General features: G+C 45.3%; 1 protein-coding gene across 4 annotated transcripts in view; it reads right to left on the reverse strand.

Annotated features, from left to right (window-relative positions):
* The window catches only part of SPECC1 (sperm antigen with calponin homology and coiled-coil domains 1), a 218428-nt gene that overhangs the window by 68291 nt on the left and 125835 nt on the right, over window positions 1-24302 (reverse strand). For 3 of the 4 annotated variants that reach the window (XM_032841337.1, XM_032841336.1, XM_032841338.1), the window contains 6 exons: window positions 22740-22947; window positions 19490-19563; window positions 18744-18922; window positions 5944-6089; window positions 4735-4835; window positions 297-378 (listed from right to left, as the gene is read on the reverse strand). In XM_032841337.1, the coding sequence (XP_032697228.1) occupies window positions 297-378; window positions 4735-4835; window positions 5944-6089; window positions 18744-18922; window positions 19490-19563; window positions 22740-22947 (790 nt within the window). Of the gene's footprint in view, window positions 1-296; window positions 379-4734; window positions 4836-5943; window positions 6090-13460; window positions 14392-18743; window positions 18923-19489; window positions 19564-22739; window positions 22948-24302 lie in introns of those variants that run through there. The other variant, XM_032841339.1, reaches the window with a different exon arrangement.

A 24302-nucleotide genomic window follows, 5' to 3' on the forward strand; every position in this document is an offset into this window, starting at 1 on the left:
GGATCATGACCCGAGTTGAAGGCAGAGGGTTAACCCACTGAGCCACCCAGGTGCCCCTGTTTTTTTAAAGAGTTTATTCATTTATTTGTCAGAGAGAGAGAAAGAGACAGAGAGAGCACGAGCAGGAGGGAGGAGCAGAGGGAGAGGGAGAAGCAGACTCCCTGCTGAGCAAGGAGCCCTACAAGGACGTGGGGCTCGATCCCAGGAATCTGGGATCAGGACCTGAGCCGAAGGCAGACCCTTAACCAACTGAGCCACACAGACATCCCAAAAGCATTTGCTGCTTAAGGTATTACCTGAGAGGGGAAGGTCTGGAAGATCCAAACGCTGAGTCACACCTTTGCTGGCCGGCCGAACACTGTTGTACGTTGAATGCCTCTAAAAAACCAAAGGGCACACCAGCATGGTGAGCTTGTGACACCTGATACGTAAACATGGTGTGTGTGTGCACGCGTCCATGCAACAGTTCTCAAGCTCATAGGAATCACCACGGTTAGCTTTTAAAACAACTTATTTTTTCAATATCTTTTTTTTTTAAAAGAATTTATTTACTCATTTGACGGGGGGTGGGGTGGGGAGAGGGAGAAGCAGACTGCCTGCTGAGCAGGGATTTTCCCCCCGCCCCCCACGTTGGGGCTCTGATCCCAGGACCCAGAGCTCATGATCTGAGCCGAAGGCAGACGCTTAGCCAACTGAGCTACCCAGGAGCCCCGGGGGTGGGGGGGAGGTAATCATTATTAATCAGCTTTGTGAGTACCTTCCTGGAAAATTCTATGTATATTCTAGGGGGTGCGAAAAAACATTGATTTTTAACGGCCAACAGATATATGGAAATGTGCTCAGTATCATCGGGGAAGTACAAATCAAAACCACAGTCATATATCCCCTCACACCTGTTCGGAGGGTCATTATTGCAAAAAACGAGAGGGAGAATGGCAAGTGTTAGCAAAAATGTGGAAAAATTGGAATTTTTGTGCACCGTTGGCGGGAATGGAAAATGGTGCATCCGCTATAGAAAATAGTAGGGAGGTTCCTCAAAAAATTAAAAATAGAGCTCCTGTACGACCCAGTAGTCTCATTTCTGGGCCTATACCCCAAACAACTGAAAACAGAATCCAGAAGAGATGTGTTGCATGCCCATGTTCCTGGCAGCATTACTCATAATAGCCAAGAGCTCGGAACAAACTACCCGTCCATGGACAGATGAATGGGATTAAAAAAAAAATGCGGTCTGTATGCACAATGGAATATTAATCAGTCTTTAAAAGAAGGAAATCTTGGAACAAATCTGGGAGGACAGTATCTGTCAGGTTGGGCTGGACCATGTCTGTGGCAGTGGGAGCCTAAAGCGGCTGCTGCGTTTTGACAGAAGCAGTAGTTCTAGGCAAGCCCTTAGAGCAAGACTTGCCAGAAATATAAGTTCCTTTCACCGGCCAACTTTGAGATGTTCTGGGAACCTTTCTTAGAAGCACAGTGGAGACCAGAGCTCTCCTTGTATTCAATTCCTTTCTGAGGGACAGGATGGGCTAGAGTGATTTCCGGTATCAGGAAGCTAAGGGTGATTGATAACGTTCTCCTTCGGGAAGAACTTCTTAAGTGGGCGAAAACCCATGGAAGGAATTTCCCTGTACTGTTTTTGCAGGAAGGTGCATCAACAGAGGAGTGCTTAAACAGATCACTGCATGTCACACAGCCTTTAAGAAGAATGCGTTATTTCTCCAAACACTGACAGTTGAAGATGTCTCTGGTGTATTCCTTCATTCATTCAACAAATATTTATTGAGCTTCTACTGTGATATGACTGTGTGCCAGCCACTGTTGCAGACAAGAGGTATAACAGCAAGCAAAACCCCTCTCTGTGCTGGATGTAGAGTTTGCTTAAGATTCCTTCTCTCTTTCCCTCTCCCGCCTCTCCCCCTGCTCACATGTGCACACATTTGCCCACTCTCTCTCTTTAAAAAAAAAAAAATCCGTGCCCTCGGGGACTACATTCCAATGACAAAGTGAATGAGTCAGTGTCTGAACAATGTGCAGTGTAATCCAATTTATAAAACTTTCTCTTCCTCCCTACACACACACACATTTTATGAAAGAAAAACACCTAGAAGAATACACAACAAGCCATAAACAGTGGTTATTTCTGGGTCTAGGGAGCATGGAAGAGTTCTTAACTCATTCTTTCTCTCTCATTTTTTTTTTTTTTGAGATTTATTTATTTGAGGGAGAGAGACAGAGATAGCCAGAAGAGACCATGAGCAGAGAGGCGAGGGAGAAGCAGGCTCCCCACTGAACAGGGAGTCCTGACGTGAGGCTCAATCCCAGGACTCTGGGATCATGACGTGAGCCGAAGGCAGAGGCTTAACCCACTGAGCCACCCATGTGTCCCTAATGCATTCTCTTTTCAACTGACTAGAGCAGTATGACAATAATCTAAGGCTAACAGAGGTCAGAATGATGGCTACATTAATAGATTACCCACTGGGTGGTGGCAGGAGAGAGCCTTCTGATTTGATGAAGATGCTTTATCTTGGTGTTAGGTACATGGGTGTGTGTATACAGAAACATTCAAGCTGTATATATTTAAAAGGCGTGTGCTTTACTTTATACATGAGTCAGAGCCGGTGGTGTGCACCTGCTCACAAGGGCCAATTATTAAATCTTCAGGAATTTTGCAAGCTAGTTTTCAACACGGCCCCTATTAAGATTAAACTATATTATAAGCAAAAGTAATAAATACTCAAAACTCACTGCTTCCTATTTATTAGTCTTCTCACAATGACTGGGGTTATTTACACTTACTCCACCTGTTTTCTAGAAATACGTGATAAATGTCTCTTCTCAACTCCACGTTCACTGACGTCAGGGAGCCAGCTGGATGCTGGCGACAATCGGAATACAAACCCAGGCTTTTACCCCCTGGCAAGGAGCCAGCTGTTAAATGTTTTATCAGCAACCTTGTGTGTGTAGCTCAATGAATTTAAGTCAAAATGAAGCATGATCTGTTTCAGTTTCTTTAAAAAACTTGGTGATTATTATAATATAAGTAATTGCTTTACTTGGTTTTACATATGAAGTAGTACAAGGTATCTTCCAGGGCAAAAAAGTAAAAAAAAAAAAAAAAAGAAAGAAAAAAAAAAGAAAAATTGAAAAGATCCCAAACAACAGGGGCGCCAGGGTGGCTCAGTCATTAAGCGTCTATCTTCGGCTCAGGTCACGGTCCCAAAGTCCTGGGACTGAACCCTGAATGGGGCTCCCTGCTTGGCAGGAAGCCTGCTTCTCCTTCTCCGGCTCCCCTGTGCTTGTGATCTCTCTCTCATTGTGTCTCTGTCATAAATGAATAAAATCTTAAAAAAAGGCGGGGGGGAACACGCCTGTGTGGCTCAGTGGGTTAAGCCTCTGCCTTTGACTCAGGTCATGATCTTAGGGTCCTGGGATCGAGCCCCGCATCGGGCCCTCTGCTTGGCAGGAAGTCTGCTTCCCCCTCTCTCTGACTGCCTCTCTGCATACTTGTGATCTCTCTGTCCAAAAAAAAAAAAAAGGTCCCAAACAATATACACTGGCTGCTAAGGATACCAAAAAAGGGTACTTGTGAATGACGTTGCTCTTGGCTCAGCAGGAGCTGCTGAATGTTATTATAACATGGATAGTCTTGGTCTTAGAAAATGCCAAGAGGGGCGCCTGGTTGGCTCCATCAGTGGAGCATGCGACTCTTGATCTCGGGGTTGTGAGCTCCCAGGTTGGGTGCAGAGATTATTTTAAAATAAAATCTTAAAATAAAAAAAAGAAAAGAAAATGCCAAAAGGCCAAGAAGCTCTGGTCTAGAACCTTCAGAATATGTCAAAGGTGACACACATTGCCCAGTGAACTCTAAGAATTTATAAATCATAAACATTTTCTCTCTCTGGGGTGCTTTAAAAACAAAATAAAACACTTCCTTGAGAAAAATATCTAGTTCAATATCCACTTCTGGTAAAAATTACAATCTTCATTGAACTGAAAACTTCAGATGTATCTTATGGGGAACAAAATGTCATTAACAAATCGTATGAGGTATATACGGTGTCTCTCTCAGAACTTTATTAAGCCTCAAACTGTAATTTTTTAAAAAAGATTTTATGTATTTATTTGAGAGAGAGGGAGGGAGGGAGAGAGAGAGAGCACTAGCATGCACAAGCCACAGGGGGAGTAGGGAGGGGAGAGCAGAGACGGAGGGAGAAGCAGATTCCCTACTGAACAGAGAGCGCGATGCGGGGCTTGATCCCAGGACCCAGAGATCATGACCTGAGCCAATGGCAGACACTTAACTGACTGAGCCACCCAGGCACCCATCAAAATCGCAATTTTTCAATGGAAGTTTCATTATTACTATTCATGGCTTATTTTTTTAAAATTTTTTTAAAAGATTTTATTTATTTATTTGACAGAGACAGAGATCACAAGCAGGCGGAGAGGCAGGCAGAGAGAGAGGAAGGGAAGCAGGCTCTGTGCTGAGCAGCGAGCCCGATGTGGGGCTCAATCCCAGGACCCTGAGATCATGACCTGAGCCAAAGGCAAAGGCTTAACCCAATGAGCCACCCAGGCAGCCTCACTATTCATGGGTTATTAAAAATGATGTTCAATATGCCTCAAAAAATACACCAAGTGATTTTCACTTCTTGTTTCCTGAGCATGAGACAGCATCATGGATCAACGTGGCCTGGACCACCACCCACATATCCAAGACCCTCAAAATACCTGCATTGGGGAGACAGCAGCGGCGGGAGCGGTCCTTACTGGAATCCCACTCAGGGGACTTCTGGGGGCTTTATGGACAGAAATATTCTGTCCGGTTCCACCTGCCAAGAAAAGAAATGGGAACATTTCTATGTAGTTTCAGTTCCAAGTAGCAAAGAGTAGTTCCTGATTTGTTCCTATAAAACCATCCCATGCTGCTTATAACGGATTACATTTACTCTGTTCTCTTCTCCTCTGGACTAGTGTTGAACTGGGGGGGAGGGTAGTCAACTGAATGGGGGCTGGTCTTAGAGGTGGGACCCCAGGGGACAAGAAAACACACATGATGAGGTATCTACGGTAAGAAGGAACAGGAAAGTTCTTGCACAAACTATTATTGTTAACTCACTTCCCATCTTCATGGACTGAATGTAGTCACTGGGCTTTTGCATCTTTTAATATTTGTGGTCTTGTCTTAATCTGAGCTGAGAACTCTTTTAGCAAAGACCACCAGGTACGTCCTAGCATTAGCTATGACTTCAGTCTCTCTACACGACAGGTATAACTGCTGTGGTTGAGAGAAGAAATACACTGCTATTTTGGACAGAGGTGTACTCGGTTTCCTTTATTTACTATATTTTTGTGTGTACGGATGTGCGTTTTTCTCATATATATAGTTAACAGTAAAGAAAGGTGAATCGGTGAGCCAGAGAGATGTTTTTAGAAAAAGCTGGGAATGTATCAAGATCAGGAATGACAGGTCAGTGTGGGTGGTTACACACAAGACCAGGCAGAGAAAAGTCTAAGAGGGGAGGCGAGGAAGGCCAGGGGTCCTGCCAGACAGCCAACTGCAAAGATTCAACACCTTGTTTCCTAGGAAACGAAGCCTCTGGTTGGCCCAGCTAAGAGGGAAGTGGTCGTGACCTGAGTTTAATGGACACAGCGGCAGAAAAGGAAGGTGGCAAGTCTGGAATTAAAGCTACGGGAGAGGTGGAGAGAAAGATGAGGTTTTGTTACGCGTGAGCCAGACTCCTCACTGTCGTCTTCCTGCAGCGTCCGCCAGGCTGTGGCAAGTGTCTGGGATACAGTAGCTCCACGTGGAATGATCTAGACAGAGCCCCTGCGGTTGCATCCCCTCGGGGCCAGTGTTGGAGTAGATAGAGACAGGTTTGATACACAGGGCCATGGTCTGCATGCGAGTTCTGCTCATGAGATGAAATGATGAAATACCTGGCCGTCCCAGGTCGAATGACTTGATGAGGGACTTAACAGTGGTCGCAGATTCTGATGGCGTCGGAGACGTCCTGCTCACGTAGACGCCATGCCAGCGGCCGGGAGCCTCAACCCCGGGAGGCTCCGAATCTTCATTCACGGGTCTGCACGGTAAAGAGCACATCCGATTGAGAAGGCGGAGGGTTCCCATGGGGGGCGGGGGGAGACACAGATAATGACAGATCTAAATCTGAAAGGAGGACCCCCAATTTCGAATCCCTCTTTAGGAAATAATATAGGGCTTGCTCTCAATTTTCATCAGAGACGTTTTCTTGGGAATGGCCAGAAATCGTTATTTTTAGAGGCAGAGTGACTTGACATTAATTCTAAATTTTTAAGATTTTATTTATTTATTTGATAGACAGCACAAATAGGCAGAGAGGCAGGCGGGGGTAGGGAAGCAGGCTCCCCGCTGAGCAGAGAGCCTGATGTGGGGCTTGATTCTGCATATTGTAAATATATATATACATACATACATACACACACACACACACATACACACAAGCATTATAATGTTATTTATTATACATATTTTAGCTATATCGTCCAGGGTGGATATAACAGATTGGCTTCTCAGAAGCTATATTCCAACCCCCCTTTGGCACACAGAGGTTGGAAAGGTGTCCTCTCAGGACTCCCCTGTTCCTAGGAGCTCGGATTTAGATTCTACCCATCACAAAGATGAGGACGAGACGAAGACGAGATCTGGATCAAGACCTGGATCGTGACCGAGTCAGGGGCAGGAGGCGGGGCATAGGGCATTTCCTGTTGGTAACGGAAAGGGCAGCTTTCCAGCGGACATCCTGATGCTAAGGCTCCCTCCCCACCTCCCTCTGATAACCCAGTTCTGTGCTGTGGCTTTGGGAGCTGTTCCTGGAAATTCAGCCTAGAGTCTGCTGCTCCAGCCCTCCCAACAACCCTGCAGGCTATTTAAGGCCCTTCTGCTTAGGTCAAGTAGACAGTGGTCCACTCTGCAACAGAATCCTGACTCAGACATCATCTGTCCTCGGAGAGGATCCCTAACAGTCCTTTAGCAAACCCTGCAGCGCTGCGGGAGGCGAAGCTTCTAGTCTCACCCAAACATTCCCGGTAAGCTCTTCCTATGGATTCTAACTTCGACCAATCATCTGGTTCAGTCCTCTCATGCATGGCCTCCTCATCCCGGACATGTTAGCATGTCATTTAATCTCCCTGTGAATGAGCCAAGGCAGGATCTCCCAGTCTTCTGATTTCTGCTCTTTTATTACAGCAAACTGCCACCAGCTGTTTTGCAAGAAGATGACTAATTTATGAGAATGGCTCAGAGTATTTCTGGCTGTGTGTTTTAATAAGGTCAGTGGAAGTTTAAAATATTTATTTACTATTTTTTTGGAATGAATTCTCATAAGCTTCGGTGGCTGGATGTACGTGCCCTTAATTCTCGAAGCTTCCGTTGCTCTGTGATCAACGGGAACAGAAAACGTTTAAGTGAAGCGGAACTTAAAACATACTTTTGTCTCCGCAGCCCCTTCTTTGGAATGAAAAAACAAACAAACAAACAAACAAAAACAAAAAACCAAGACACTGATGACTTCTTTGAAAGAAATATGAGGAATTTCAGAAACTGGTAGGGGGCCGGGTTTGAAAAAGAATTTTTTTAATTGAGTGAGTTGGGTTTTTTTGTATTTTCCCCGGTGTGTTACGCAATGTAAAATCAGGTGTGGAAGATGCAGAAAGAGAATGAAATCAGGTTCGGTACAAGCAGGAAAAACAAAGCAAAACAAAACAAAACTCTGGTTTCCGGACCGGCCATTCCAAGTCAAGTCGGGAAAAAAGTGGGCCACCTTCACCCATTTAAGGGACTGTCTACCGAGGGCTTTCAGAAACCCAGGGCACCCTTCGAAGGGAGATCTTGTCTAAAAATTCATTTTCATCTCATTCCTTGAAAATTTAATGAAAAGGATTCTACACCTGCTCAAGCATTTCCATCAATTCCCCAAGTTTCTCTGTGATTCGATATATCAACTGAGAAACAGGAGTCTTTGGATTCCGTCAAGAACCTAGCAAGGCGACAAGAGCCGATTCCCAGTCCTCCTGCCTTCAGATGCTCAAAGACCATGTTTCAACTGGTCGGTCCGCTTGGCCAGAACAGGAAGAGTCAGTTATGAAAAAACTCTGCAAGCTGTTTCAGCAGATCAGAGAAGCTGCTGAAATAAACCACCTCCATGTTGTAACGGGGATGCACGTGTGAGTGTGTGTACAGCGTGTGTGCGTGTGCGGGGCGGGTAAGGGGACTCACAAAACAAAGCCTGGATTGAAGAACCATAGAGAGGAGCTATTGGTTTTATTTCGTACAGTACTTCCATCATAAATAGACTGGAAACTCCTTTACACCAGCCTGTCCTACGGTTGTCCGGGATCAACCAGTAACAACTCTGGCAAGAAATGAAGTATTCCATTTTCTCTGTTCCAAGGAAGAATAAGCCTCTGTATTCTACAAAGGATATTAAGAAATGGTAAGCATACAGCCAGGTGTACTGAAGCAAACTCATTAAATACAGGAAAAGCTTCAAGGTACCACTACTGGCTAAGGATTTGTCCTGTGCTAACTACCACCTCCTAAAGACAGATGTTAGATTCGAAGGTCTATCTGGAAAACAAAAATCACACATACGGAAAGTCAAAGTGAGCCTTGAAAATCCCCTGAATCACCCAGAAGCACAGTTTACATGGTTTTGAGGGTACAACCGTATACAAACCTACCATCCTTCATAAGCCTAGTGCATTCGGTTTCCCTAAAGCACTGAACAAGACCCTCTTTCTCCAGGGGCATCTCAGATGACACAGCTGCCCTGTGCTTAGGCAATGCGTTGAAAACACCAAAAGTAAGGCACGTTTCCATCTGCTCCCAGAATGTAAAACTGTGATAATAATGGATAATCTTCACACCAAAAAATGTGTGTATAGGGGCGCCCAGGTGGCTCAGTTGTTTAAGCGGCTGCCTTCAGCTAGGGTCATGATTCCAGGGTCCTGGGATCGAGGCCCACACCAGGCTCCCTGCTCAGCAGGGAGACTGCTTCTCTCTCCTCCTCTCCCTGACACTCTGCTTACTCGTGCTCTCTCTCTAACTCTCTGTCAAATAAACAAATAAAAAAAAATGTGTACAACTCCATTGTAAGTACCATGTATCTTTAAAACAGTATCTAATTTAATTTTCAAAAAAAAATCCCATCTTTGTTATTATCCCTTATTTTAAGATTTTATTTATTTATTTGACAGACAGAAATCACAAGCAGGCAGAGAGGCAGGCAGGTGGGGGTGGGGGGAAGCAGGCTCCCGCCGAGCAGAGAGCCTGATGCGGGGCTCGATATCAGGACCCTGAGATCATGACCTGAGTCCAAGGCAGAGGCATTAACCCAATGAGCCACCCAGGCGCCCCAATTATCCCTTATTTTAGATGAAAAACTTGACAAGGTCGCCTGGATTGTAAACAGTGAATCTGGGCGGCAACTCTAGTTCTGTTTGACCATGGCCTTTCTCAAACTGTCTGTATAAGGCATGTGTGTCCTGGAAGGTGTACCAGGCATATCCAAAAAATAACAATACTGATGGTATTTCTTCTTAAAAATGATTTAACATACGTTATTAAAAATACTATCACTATTTATTTCATTGTAATTTTTTTTTTAAAGATTTTATTTATTTATTTGACAGATAGAGATCACAAGTAGGCAGAGAGGCAGAGAGAGAGAGAGGAGGAAGCAGGCTCCCTGCGGAGCAGAGAGCACAATGTGGGGCTCGATCCCAGGACTCCAGGACCATGACCTGAGCTGAAGGCAGAGGCTTTAACCCATTGAGCCACCTAGGGGCCCCTCATTGTTCTTATTTTTATCCAATAATCTGCTCCTAGGAAGTAGCAGCCCATACCTGAGAATGACAGACCGTTGGACCCAAGGACCATGTCATAGCTCACAGCTGGTTTACCTCATCTATCTGTTGTTATAATTTAAACATATATATGCACATGTGTCTGTAATTACCTTTTATTTAAAAACGTTATCAAATCTCTCCAATTCACTGGTCTCCTTGTTTGGTCACAGAATTGTCCTCAAGTGGTATTGGTTTTCCACACACCTACCTCACCGTACAGGACACCTGGCAGTTGCGTCTATTTTGATCCAAGAATGTGTGAGCTCTTGTACATAACTCAGAGCAGTCAAAAGTTAACTACTTCCGGGGAATGCCACATGACACCACTGCTACCTTCCCGACTGGCCGATCGGTATCCATAAGGATCGGTCATGTCAATCACGTGTCTGCAAGGGCGCTTTCCTGAAAAACTGAGTAAAAGCCCAGCTCCGGACCCTTCCCAGGGCTGGACAGACTTCTCCCCTAGGACTCCCCTCCACCTACCTCACTTTCAGACTCCAAGTCTAGCTACCTGAAATTCTGTCCCTTGTAGGTCCTGTCTCTGTACCCTTGCTCATTCTATGCCCTTCCTGGAACACAATTTTTTTTTTCCAAAATATTTTTTACTTTTATTCGTGACGAATCTAAAAGAAGTCTGTAGCTCTAGAGTGAGACAGAAATTAAAGTTAAGTCTTTTGTCTCCTGGGTATCCATGTTTTTCGGAACTTCATTTTTGAACTTCAATATAAGCATACAGATGACATAAAAACAAACAAGGTTTGGAACACAAGCATCCAGGTAAAAGGACAGTGGCAAAGAGGGGCAAATTAGGAAGAGCCACAGTACATCCCTAAAATGGACAATGACCAGGCAAAACGAGGCGGAGAATGCTGGCTCCCACACGCCAGTTTCACCAGGAAAGGACTTGGACACAGATCAGTTTCACCCACTAGGAACCTATTCTTCCTCTGTATTCTATTTGAGTTTCTGTGCCTCCAATACATAACATAAATTTACCTTAAAGAGCCTCCCTTCTGGTTTAAGATTTTAGTAACAGCGGAAGTGGGCACGGATCTAAGCAGAACCTACAGACACAGATACTGGGCAAACGTCAGGGCCTGATACTCTCACCCATTTAAGTGAGAATAAGGGACCGACAATTATCTGCTCCACTCCAAGATGTGCCCTGACCTACGAATATATTCCATAAATTCCATGATTTAAAATGAAGAGAATAATCATACTCAAAGGACGTTTATATTTATGACAGGAAACAGAATTATATACTTGATAGCATCTGCCTGGAGAATGCAATATAATTCAAGAAAGAGGAAAATATACAAAAGATGACAGTTTGCAATGAAAGGCTGAGTCTGAAAAGTGGTATTAGCAATCTAATAATCCCAATAAAATATTTTAAAGCAGAACAGACTCAAGAGAAAAAGAAAGGAGGGCATACTGGGAAAGTCTCTTTGAAAACGGAGGAAATAAATAACGTAAAGGTGGGATTTCGATTCAGTGGGCACAGGATGGCTTCGAACATACATGGTGCTGGCTGTCCCTCCGGGAGAAGACCCACACCTCATATCGGACTGAACAAAGAAAGGCAAATCAAACATGTGACAGAGAAACAGAGAAAGACACAGATAGAGAAAAGGTGGTAGCCTACTTCTGCAAGGGGAGGGGAGGGAAAATCTTAAACAAAAACCACCCCAGACACAGTAAAGGAAAATATGAACAGACTGCGTCACAATATAAATTTTTCCACGAGAATAATGGTAAAGCCGTAAGACCCATAATGTACTGGGTTAAACACACATCCCTGATAAGATGTGACTTACAAACGGAGAAGAGGAAAAAATCAGTCTGCGAAAAAATAAGTAAAAATGCTAAATGAGCAATTCTCAAAAGAGGAAAAGTAAATAACATATAAAAATTTCCCTGGGAAAATGCAAATTCGAAGCAAATTTTTTGCTTATTCTATTGGCAAAATTAAGCTAGGGCTGTGATAAGCAGGCACTTTCATCAAAAAGTAAAATGTCACAAGTCTTAGATAAGTAACCTGGTAAATCTATTAAAATCAAAACTGCATATCCTCCAAGGTAGTGATCCTACTTTTAGGAACCCACCCTATGAAAATAAAAACAGATCTATAATGCTATGTGTTTGTAAAGACTGCTATTATGCAATTATTGGGAGAGAAAAAAAATCTAGAAAATATAACCTTGATGTTCACGAAATATGACAATATTTCAATATTCTAGGGCACATCCATCCTCTAGGACACCACACAGCTATTAAATTGAGTTAAATTTGGGGCACTTTGGGGGGCTCAGTTAGTCAGCGTCCGACTCTTGATCTTGGGGCAGGGGTCTTGACCTCAGAGTTGAGTTCAGGCCCTACATTGGGCTCCACACTGGGCACAGAACCTACTTAAAATAAAATAAAATAATAAAAAAATGAATTAAATGAATTAAACTTGTAAATATCAACTTGGAAGGATGCCCATGATATACTGTTAATATAGTTTATAAATTTTATAAAAAAATATAAAAATGAACCCTATGTATTTATATGAGTAGATGGGGAGGAAAGAAAAACAGACACACCGTGAACACTGATTACCTTATACAGTGAGTACTGGAGAGAGAAAAGAGGAATATTTTTCACAAAACACCTCTGTTTTGTTACCAGGACATCTAAACATTCATAAGTAAGAAGAAACCCAATACATCAAATCAGCAAGTGACCTATTTATTTTTACAGTTCGACAAGATAAGCCAGGACCTCAAATTCCACACTAGATTGTTTGGGAAACACTGGCATTTGGCTACAATTTATCCAAAATTAGTTATCTTTGATCCTTGCTCTTTTGTTCCAAGACTGAAATCATTTAAAAAAATTACATTCATATTTAAAATAAGCCTCCTGTCTACAACTCGTATCAGAAGTCCGGCTTGCTTCTGGCTCAGATTCTAGCTATAAGACATGGCTTTCGAGTTCTGATACCACCTGTGCTAGAAATCCCAGGACAGACGGACATGAAGGCCCTGCACACATGTGGCCAGGGATGGCAAATCAGGCAACAGACTCTTCCGAATAATAATGTATTTATTTAGCACTTCATGAATGCCTTCGTATAAAAATATTTAACGGTACCCAGAATACAGACAGATCGGGATACTCAATGCGAGTACAGCTGTGTATCTGAAGTGGAGGCGATTTTCCTTTTGTTTACGTTTGCAAACACCTGGCAAGTGAATGTGGGATCATTCCAAGAAAATCTCAGTCTGAGGTAAAGAGCTCCCAGTAGGTGTACTGGACGGTGCCAGCGAGCGTCGAAGCCGTTTTCACGGAAGAGGCACCGATCTCCTCTCTTCTACCACCAGGCGAAATTTTTCTAGGGATTCTGGGCTCTCCAGCTGGACATGCCCAACTGTCCTCCTGCGTTAAAGAGTCTTCCTGTTCCTCACGCCCTCGAACCAGACAGGAGCTCCTGTCCCGTCCTGAGGACATGTAGCGAAGACCTGCCACCAGCTGGAGGGCACAGTTGCTCCTGGAGTGAGAGCCAAGGGGGGCCAGGCCTCGTGGAGCCACTGAATTAGGTGCAGATCTTGACAAACTATGTACTTCCCAAGTTCAACATCCCACTCTGAACTCTGGACCACTCTGAGTCATCCACTTCCCGGATTCAAAGTCTTTCAGTTTCTGGGTTAAGTTTTATTCCTGAGGCGCTGGTTGTGGTTGTTCCTTAATTTTTAGTCCGATTCCCAAGGGCACGGCCACTACGTAAATAAACTGGCTCGATTACATCCTTTTTGGTCAGCCAAACATCAGTTTGCGTTGAGCCCAGTGGAGATTCTGGAAATCCAACCCTGACTTAGTGGTGGCTTGTTTCGGATGAGGTAACGACGTCAGATCCCAGCTGGAAAGGGCTTGTTCGGGACTTGATAGAAGGGAAGCAGAACCCGCTAGCTTCTTCAGAACGAGACGGGACACAGACGGCTTCCTGGTTTGCCATAAGTAGTGTTAATGCCAAGATTATCAGGTACCATGTTCAAGAGGAAGCACAGAAATAAATTCCAAAAAGTAAGACACAGGCACGCGCCGCATTCACCAGCGCGCTGCACACCCTAGCTGCGTACAAAAAAGTGAGTTTCACACCATGCTTGTACTTTGTCTTTTTCAAGAACAACTTCATCTATGCTCCAAACAAAAGACTGCCAAATCTTCTGAGAAAAAGAAAGAAGGGGGGAAAAGAAGAGGGAAGGATCATCTTTGATCGTGCAATGAGTTGATTCCAAAATGTAGAAAAAAAGGGAAAGACACTTGATCGCCATGACTCTGTTGTCAAACAGTGGCTGTTACAAGGCGACAATCTGGCTCTTTGTAAAGAGGTAATTTCTCTCCCACATTATTCCCCCCTTCATATAGAAATGGCTGTAGTTTCCCATCATGGCAAGGGTTGGGCTGTCTTTCTTCCAGCAAATGCTCTGCTAGCTGACAGAGACCATGGAGCTGTGGAAACAGAAATGGAGGGGGGAGAGGCTGGTAAAGGAGTTACTTGAGGCAACACGATCTCAGGCTACAAACAGAAAAATTAACAGTGGCCACTGACCCACGGGGAAGAGCTAATATCTAGAACAGGACCAGCATGTTTTAGTTCCTACTCCTCTGAATTTTTTTTGGAAGTCAAAGGTCTTTACACAGAGAACATGCCAAGGACTTCAAGACACCACTGCTGGGCTCCTCTCCCTAGACCTTCTCTGACAGATGACTGCACTGGGGAAGTGGAGATGGCCAGGGTACACAAAACCAGGCTTCTCTGTAATTTACGGAGCGGCTTGAGCTTCCCTCTGCTATCCTAGAGTCAAGGCCAAAAAAAAAAACAGAAAAAAGGATTTCTTTCAGTATTGAGGCGTATCGGTCCTAAAGGCCTAGTGGAAGCTCATGTCCACGCTTTTCAAAGCAAGTCTGTGAGGATAGGGAGCAGGGGAGCGGACACAGCTCATTGTGATTCCAGGCTCTGTGTCCAATGCCAGCAACGCAGATGCCAGCTATGAAAACAGAAGGCGTCAAAGGGCTGTGCTGGGAGCCCAGAGGGCCAGCTTCCACATTGAGGGCGAAAAGTGTCAGGGGCCCCTGAAGCTCAGGTTAGGAACCCCCACGAGGACTGATCCCCTTCCGGCAGGGCTAGGGATGTTGTATCAAAGCATCTGCAAGAAGAGAGCTGGAAGGGGTATCTCAGTGACCCTGAGAACCTACACCGCCAGCTCCCACACTCGGCATTTCAGTGACAGCTCCAGAACCCCCAGCCCGCGGCTGTGACACACGGCAGTGGTAAGGACACAGAGAGTGGCACAGGCAGGCGACCGACATTAGGGCAGGATACATTGTGCACACAGAGTTAGAGCCGATTTCAGAAGAGTCTGGCAGTGATGGGCCACCATGCTGCTCGCTTCAGAGGTGACCATGCAGGAACCAGTGGGACAAGCTAGACACATTCTGAATCTCAGACCTTCTGCTTAGAAGCTCCTACTGCTAATTATGCACCGATGTTTAGTGTTTTTTTAACCATCTCTTTCTTTTAAGATGTTTTCCATGGATGTTTATGGTGTCATAGGATGAACGGCAAAAATTGAGTAAGTCACCCTAAAAATAACTGTCTTTAGTGTTTCAGAATGAGAGAGAAAACGCGTATCGGTCTTCCCCTGTTACTTTCGAGAAGCCTGTGTCATGCACTCCAGGTCAACAATGTCCTTCGTGTGGCCCATCAAGGCACTGAGGGGAGCTGCGTGTGCATGTTCTCTGTATCTGGAGGTGAGGCCCCAGCTCTCAACTTTCCTGGAAAAAGGCTTGATGTTTTAATTTCGGTAGAAGTTTGAATTGTAATGGCTTGCTCTTAATGGCTCAAGAATGGAAGAAGCCAGAGTTGAAAAAATCATTCATTATCCTTTCATCCATTAATTTGTAAGTGTCCAGCAAAACAGATCACTTCCAGGTCCATGAAAGCTACACTGGCTTGTTCAAATTTCTGGAAGAGAAAGAGGAGGTCCATGGCCCAGCTAAAATGTGCAGATGCCACGGTGTCCGGGAGGTTCCAAGGACTGCACTGGGCAGAAGGAACGGGGGCATGTGAGTTCCTGATGCCCCCATCAGAGAAATGTCAGCTGAGCAACTAGTCCCAGGGAACAAAGGAGCTTCTGGGGGGTCTTCAATCATGACCCACCCTATCTCCTCATTTGAGGGAGGGAGCAGCTAGGTCTGGGAAGGAATTCTTGCCAGTTGGTGGCAAAGACAAGACTAGAGCCTCGTCTCCCCTTCTACTCTTCACATCGGTAATTCTGACTCCAAAACAAAAACCCTTTTCAAAACGTAATAGGATGAAGACTGCTAATGTGCTAATTTTTTTTTCTAGAATTTTCTAAAATCCTAGGTTAAATAATGTTCCACACTGTCTTAGCTGCTGAGTTCTCGGTAATAAAGGCTAACCTGTATACACGCCGAGCCCTGTCATTTGCCCACCTATGAGCCTGACTACATCCCCTCAAATGCCTGTATTTCCAAAGTGCGAATGCAAATCGGCTAATCCCACGTTAGGATCAAAGTTCTTTTTCAAACGTTCTTACCTGCTCTTGGTTGTACTTGGAGGACCCCATCAGGGAATTTTCTGCAAGTTCTTTGGCTGTGGCTGAACCAAGAATGCCTTTTGAGTTCTCAGGACGCGACTATCAAAGTCAAATCGAGTTTCAGTCGAGAACCCATTCAGCCAGGATGGAAACTCTATGTCACTTCAGGGCCTTTGAGGCGTGAGCTGGTTGCAAGTCTTGCCCATGGGGCAGTTTGGGAAGTGGCTGAGCCAGGAGCAAGTAACTTTCAGAGTCAACTCTTTTGAGGGGGCAGTCTGCGGAATCAGGGAGGAAATGGGGTCCGGCTGCTGTGTGAAACCCCGCCCAACACAACGACGGGCCCCAGACACACTGATGTCTGTGGGGCTTCAACAGTAGTCCACGTGCTGGGCTGGTGACAGCCCTATGATTTTGAAATATATTGTGATAAGGGATTAACCTGCTGGATTTGGGGAGGAGGTTTGCAAATCACCAGAAAATCGTAAGAGAAATATACCATGTTTATAAAAAAAATAATAAAGGGACCCTATGTTTGAAGATGCAAATTATCTTATATGGACACTAAATTGTCAAGGTTTGTGCAGATTTCCTATAGTATCAGAGTTCAAGTTGTATGATCTGGCCTTTATCTTTAGAGTCTAGGTAAGAAATGCAGCAGCTTGTACAATAACTACATGAATTTGGAGCTTGTCTTTGACCATTTATCTTTACAATAACCTAGGCAGGAAGCGGTACAAGTTATGATCTGGTTCCCCTTCCAAAGACACACATCATAAAAGCAAGACAAGTGGACAAATTACACAGAAGCACAAAAGCAAACGAGGGGACCTCGTGCTCACTTCAACAGGAGGCCCTCTCAAGTCTAGTCTTTTGATTCGCCTTCCTCTTTAACTTAAAATTCACAGGCTTTGGTGGCCAGAGGGTGTAGGTGTGACTATAAAATAATGATCTTGATTCAAGAGTGAAATCATGGAGCCAGCTACACACATCTCATCTGAATCCTTCTCTACAGCCTGTTTTAAGCGTGGAGCCCAACATGGGGTTTGAACTCACAACCCTGAGATCAAGACCCGAGCTGAGATCAAGAGTCCAACCCCTAAGTGACTAAGCCACCCAGGTGCCCCTACAGCCCATTTTATAGAAAACTCTTAAACAAAGGAAGGAGGGACTGACTGCAGCAAGTTTGGTAAGAGAATCAAAACAGAATTCTGAGAAGAAATCTACTTTTTCTAATGTCATGAAACTCACAACAATACATCAGACCCAAAGGCCCCAAATCTAGCCAAAGAACAAACCCCTGATCCCAGAAAACAGGTAAAGAGAGCCAACTGTACAAATCAGCAGTTGGAACCTACCGAATCTGATTTTAAAATACTCTCTTTCATATCTGAAAGACATCTGAAAATTCAAAATAATTTCCTAATATCCAAGCATCTCAAGGTCAGGGACAGTTATTCCTGACCGGGGAAAAGGGAACGCTGCATTCGTGAAGGCCTAAAGTACTGTTTATCATCTCGTCTGTGAACCCTTTACATTTCAAATCATAATGGGCTTTGAGCTCACTTTAAGAATGCCTTCCTCTGAAACATCACCGTCAGGAAGAGCTTCCTGGGACAACACACCACGTGATTTCCCTCCCTCAGCACAGAAAAGGAAAGTCACGTGTTAGCCGGAGGTGTTGTCCACGCTCATCCTTCTTAATAAAGTGGGCTCTTTCAAGGCTTTGGAGGCAGCCTACCGGCGCTGCCAAGGGAGAAGCGTGTCCCTGGGTCATGAGGAATGGGTCCTTCGGCTGGTGGCAAGTCCCCGGGGAGGAGGTCCAGCCTTGTCCGCGGCACGAGAGGGACCCACGGAAGGTGTTTCCGTGGCCCGTGGCAAGCGTGTGGTCCCTGCACTAATAAACACCGAGATTTAAGGAGTGTCCTAGACCCGCTTCTATTCTTTATGTGTAGGAGGCCACTTGGCTAGAACCTCTGCACATATGTGAGTGAAGGGCTTTCTCACTGCCTCGGGCCAGAGGATGGCAGTGGCCCGGCCCTGCACGGACCGCTCCTGGTCATGTGGTGGTGGCAGCAGCGGTCGGGTGAGCTGATTAGGAAAGAAAGAAAGATTCTGCACAGAGAGACACAGAAGCGCCACGTCTCTAGACGGCGAAGGCTCATGCACGGTGAGTGAGGCAGCGACCAAGCGCAGAACGGGTGCCCGCCACACTCGCAGCCGTGGGCCTCTGTCGGGACCGACCTGCCGTGGCTCTGCATGTCCCCCAGCTCCTTCTGCAGCCTGGCGTTCTTCTCTTCTTCCTCCAGCAGCCTCCGCTTCACGGCGCGCAGCTCCTGCTGGGCCTCATACTTGATGTCATTGGCCACCACCACCGCTGTCTGGAGGTCTGCCTGGAAGCGCCGCCATTCCTCTGTCTCCTCCTGAAAATGCCAGAAGCCACACCGGTGTCAGAGGCCGGCTGGGGAGGATCAGCCAGGGGGCCCTTAGTGGCCACTGCTGCAGTGCCGTCCCACCACCGGGAAAAGGCCCGGCACGAGTGGGAAGGACACAGTCACGTTACTGGCATTTATCCTGACACTGAAAGGCTGGCTGGATTTTGTCGCCTGCCAACATGACCCTGTGGTTCCGGGGCCCACAGGAAGGTGCTGAGAGAGCAGGCAAGAAGAGTCAGTAGGGCCTTTTTCTCTCTTTTTTTTTTTTTTAAGATTTTTATTTATTTATTTGACAGACAGAGATCACAAGCAGGCAGAGAGGCAGGCAGAGAGAGAGGAAAGGAAGCAGGCTCCCCGCTGAAGAGAGAGCCCAATGCGGGGCTTGATCCCAGGATCCTGGTATCAAGACCTGAGCTGAAGGCAGAGGCTTTAACCCACTGAGCCACCCAGGCGCCCCAGCAGGGTCTTTTTCAAAGGGTCCCAAACCAAAGGCGGGACACGCTTAGGGAAATGACAGGGAAGGCTCCCTTGTCCCCTGCTGTAGCCACATCTCACCTTTATCTGCTTAGTTAGGGTCTTGAGCTGCCTTTCCAGGTCTGACTTCTGCTCCTCCAGCTTCATCACATTGCCTGAAAAGAAACAAGTCAGACAGGAGTTAGAAAAGGTGCAAGACTCTGGGGAGAAAGTAAGCAAGGTAGCAAGGGAGGAGCTCCGGATTTAAAACCCATTCCTTCTGCTAGAAATTCCATCCTCAAGACCCTGGAACCCGGCAGCTAGAAACTGGAGGTTCTCCCAACACAGAAAATGGGATGGTTTGGGCAAAAAGTGGTGTTGAGTTAGGTTATGGTCTCAGATGGAACAAACAGGCAGCACTCCGGGAAGAGGTCGAAATAGCCTCTCGTATTTATTACACTCGCTCCCGGCCTCCCTGGTGGTTGCGCATTACGGATCTGAATGTCTTTTATCGCTGTGACGTGGAGGGCTTTTGTATAACACAGAATGTGACTGGCTACTACTACGGTGACTTTCAGACCAGTTGCCAGAGTTGTGGTTTTTAATTGTAGTTAAACCACACAATCTCCTGGGAAGCCTTTCCAAAGCACACATGTTCAAAGCCCCAGACCGTGACCCACAGAGCAGAATCACCCATGGGGAGACAGGATCTGGGGTGTGTGTGTTTTAATGCCTCCAAAGGGACCCGACATCTCTCCCTAATTAAGAACATTCTCAGTCCCCTTCTCTCTCTGCCTCTGAGACTTCCATGTCATTTCAATTGAAATCTGATCATGTCCATTACCCAGTTAAGATTCTTCAATAGTTCTTCACGATTCATTCCAAGGCAGGGGTTGTCTATTAAGGAAGTGAATCAAAATTATCAGAGAAGCTTCAAACACACAGTCGGGTCCCACCCCGGCCATTCTAATTCAGCATGTGGGCCTTGGGACTCTGTGTTTGGGGGTCAATGCAGCAGAATAAGAAAACGCTCCTTTACTTTTTAGTTTTCTGTCTGTTTCTCTCAAGGATCTTATAGGGAGGAGTGACTGGTCTCAGGCTGGATCTGTGTGTCCCTGGACCTCCAAGGGAAAAGACATCTTAGTAATACCTTAGCCCCCTGGACGGAAGTTTAAAAGCTTCTCAAAAGATGGCCAGTCCATGTTATTTTCAGTCTTGGACATGTTATGATACAACCATAGGGAATGGTGTGAAATCTGCTCCGGATATTAATTCTAAGCTGGTTTTCTTGGTGGGCTGTGCTTGACCCTTAAGGCTTTGGGGACAACACAGTCACATTCTGATGAGCAATACATCACAGAAACAAAGCAAAACCGGACTTCTCTTTTTGGCTTTATACGCTCTTCAAGTATGGTGCTGTGTGTGGAATCACACACTGTCAACAGCGGTGGGTTCTGGTTATCTTCGCAAGCGTCATTCCTGAGAACTGTCTCAATGATGCTGACCCTGAATGCTGACTGCTTTTCTGCTGTGTATCACGTCCAGTGAAGGATGGAACTCTGGCATCAACCAACCAATCAAGGTGTTGAACATACTGTTAACTTTCGCTGTTTACGGCCGCTACATAAAGTTGCCATGCATGCCGAATTCGCGAATACCGAACTTTGCTCCTACCGGGAAATACAGGGGTCGGTTCCTGCAAGCCCCTGATCACAACAATTTTATCAAAGGAGACACTACTTGTGTTAGGTAGGTTCATTTGCCAGTGTCCTAATTAATTAATTAATTAATGCCCATCCCATCAGTGCCGGAAACCTGCTTATTACCCTTTTCTTGCCTAACACTCAGTAGATATTTTAAAAATTCTTCTGCAGCTTCCTCATTGACAGAACCTGCCTCACCTGCAAGTTTTTACCTTTTCTCATGCTGTGAGGTGTTCCGAGAGCCTCGAGAACGAGCCAGCACCGGCTCAGAAGGGTCTAACACTTTCCTGACCCTGGGAAACATGACTGTAAGTTTCTTGGCTTTTGGTTTCACAACAACGTAGTCTGCTACTTTTGTTTTTTTTAAACCAGACCTCATCTCGTGAATCCACAAATACAGCTGCTGTTCCCATCTTTTCCATAGCTTTGTCACGTGCCACAGATTTTACTTCAGCCTTTTCCAGAGTGGTGAATTTCATCTTCCTTTCTCTGGAAGTTTTCGTTAACATTGAAGTCACAGCCAACAGCACTAAAACTCATGCTTCAACAAATGTCATTTAACACTTGTTTTCTCCATAAGGCACATCCCGGCTTTCCTGCCATAGGGACCTCAGACGTTATTTCAGGACTACATCTGGGGGCCATTCTAAACAGTGAAATTGCCAAAAAAGGGGCACAAAAATATAAAAAACATGGCCTTAAATAACCATGAGAAAAATACTTGTTTGCAGTATGAGAGCTGAAACAAGAAGGCAAAGGGTTCCCTTGTTCAAGCTGAGCTGGGAATGCACTTTGGGAAACTAAAATGTCTTGCTGCTCTTCCGTGCACATCCGCGAATGACGTTAAAAGTGCCCTGAGTGTTGATCCTGGGGTTTCAAATACATTCAGGATAGCAGGTGAGTTCCCAGATATGAATTCCACAAATAATGAGGATGGGTTATACAAGCCGGGGAACTTCTCAGGCAACCAACTATGCTATTTTTAGCAACGGTGAGTACCACCAAAAGCTCTGCGCATTAATTCTTTTGTGACAAAAGCAAAACACATTAGATGTGATAATTTGATAAAGCTTATTTGGACAAAGCAGACAACGTTTAACTAATCCCTTTTAATGTCTTTCCCTATTCAAAGCATACAATGAGTTCATAGAGAAGCCAAATATTGGAGCCTCTTCAGTAATGAGGCAGCCGATGGCTAGAAGTTACCTGATATCCTGGCTTCAATGGGACCCATGCTAGAATGGTTTTCTCCCTGAGCCCAAGAGCACACACTGCTCAAATCCACCTGACCGTCTGTCACCCATCTTCCTGCCCGTCAGATCCGAAAGACAAAGCTCTGTCAATACCCAATGCACATGGGCAGTGGTGTTGCCCACGCACAGCAGACTTGACACTCCAAACTGTGTTTGCTCTTTTTCACAATCACCTTGTGCTGCTGACTCACGTTCTACAATCTTCTCTTCCCCACTGCCCACTCTTCCAGTCAACGAAGTTAATTACTCTGCCTTCCCCGACCACCGTTCTTCCCACGAGACTGCCAACACGTGGAAGGAGGACTTTTCACCAGCATTCTCACAGACCCTCCCAGGCATTCGGTTCGCATCAGCTCAGTCCTGACACACGTCTGGCCGGGGCTCGAGTTCACTTACTTTCCAGCTCGCTGATGAGCTGATTGTTATGTAACTTGACAGCCCGATGCTGTTCCACCTGATCTTCCAATTCAAATATGGTCTCCTTCATGTCTTTGATCTCCGCATCACTCTCCGATGCTTTCTCTTGCAGTTTCAGGCTGGTTCGGCTCAGTTGTTCTGCCTGATGGTCACATATCTCCTTCAAGTAAGAATAATCCTTTTCCACCTAGAATGAAAGGGAAGGTTGCCTGGTCAGTTTAACAGGAAAGAGCTCCTTATCCATCAGTGTCAGGCTCATTCGAGCAACGGCAGAGGAAGCTCTTGGCATGTGCTATATCTGGAATCATTTCTATATTCTTAGCCTCAGGAACAGCCAAGGCTATAAATATACAGAGAAGCTCGATGTCTGCAAACGGCCAAATACGGTGGATTCTGTGTCCCTCCCTCCCGACAGGTGCCCTTCTGTCCTGCAGCTGAGTGCAACAGCGCCTTCCTGGGAGGCTCTGGTACTGCAACCCGGAGGGAGGGTGCCCTCCTCGTATCTGCTATGGAGCAGCGCCCTCTGCTGGGGATCCAGGAACAATGCCCCTGAGACCCTACCCACTGCCTGCAAACGCCAAATCTTTTCAGCCATTAAGCACTAGCGGTTATACTGTTCCTTTAGAGAAACGCGACATTAATGTGATGGAGAGAACCAGCTGAAGGCACAGAACAGAAACATGGGCATGCACCAGACACAGAAGTGGCACAGGACAAGCACTCATTTCACCTTTTCAATTCTGAATCATTAAACATTTTATTCTATTTTTTTAAAAAGACTTTATTTATTTACTTGTCAGAGTGAGCGAGCGCACAAGCAGGGGGGAACAGCAGGCAGATGGAGAAGCAGGCTTCCCTCTGAGCAGAGAGCCCGATGAGAGACTCGATCCCCCAATCCTGAGACCATGACCTGAGCGGAAGGCAGACGTTTAACTGACTTAAGCCACCCAGGCTTCCCTTGTTAAACATTTTAAATACACAGAAAAGCACCCAGAGTGACAAGATAACCATGTGCCCAAATGGACTTCACAGTAATTAAATTTTGCCACATTTGCTATTTTTACTTTAACAGGCTTTAGTAAAGTCCCCACATTCTCTCACACCCTAGAGAATAATTTGCATTACCCCAAAAGTGGTGTGTGGTTGTTGCTTGAATGGTTTTTCACTTTTACTGAGTATGAATGTGCCCGTGATAACACACAGATAGCAATGTTTTGTTTTAAAATGTTTTATTTTTTATTTTTACTTTTAAGGAATCTAATCTCTGCACCCAACGTGGGGCTAGAACTCACAACCCCGAGATCAAGAGTCACACTCTCCACTGACTGAGCCAGCTAAGTGTCCTGTTTGAAAATTTTTATACAAATCATATTATACTATAATTCTGTTTCTTCAATGTACTATTACACTGTATTATAGTATATGGTAATATGCTTTCATCCTGTACCATACTATATACTTCTTATGCTTTTATAAAACTTGTTTTTAACCGTGTTTTTGAGATGTAGCCACACTGATCTCCACAACATTCAGTCATTACTT

This window comes from Lontra canadensis, unplaced genomic scaffold (genome assembly GCF_010015895.1).
Source record: "Lontra canadensis isolate GAN:19392208 unplaced genomic scaffold, GSC_riverotter_1.0 scaffold122, whole genome shotgun sequence".
NCBI lineage: Eukaryota > Metazoa > Chordata > Mammalia > Carnivora > Mustelidae > Lontra > Lontra canadensis.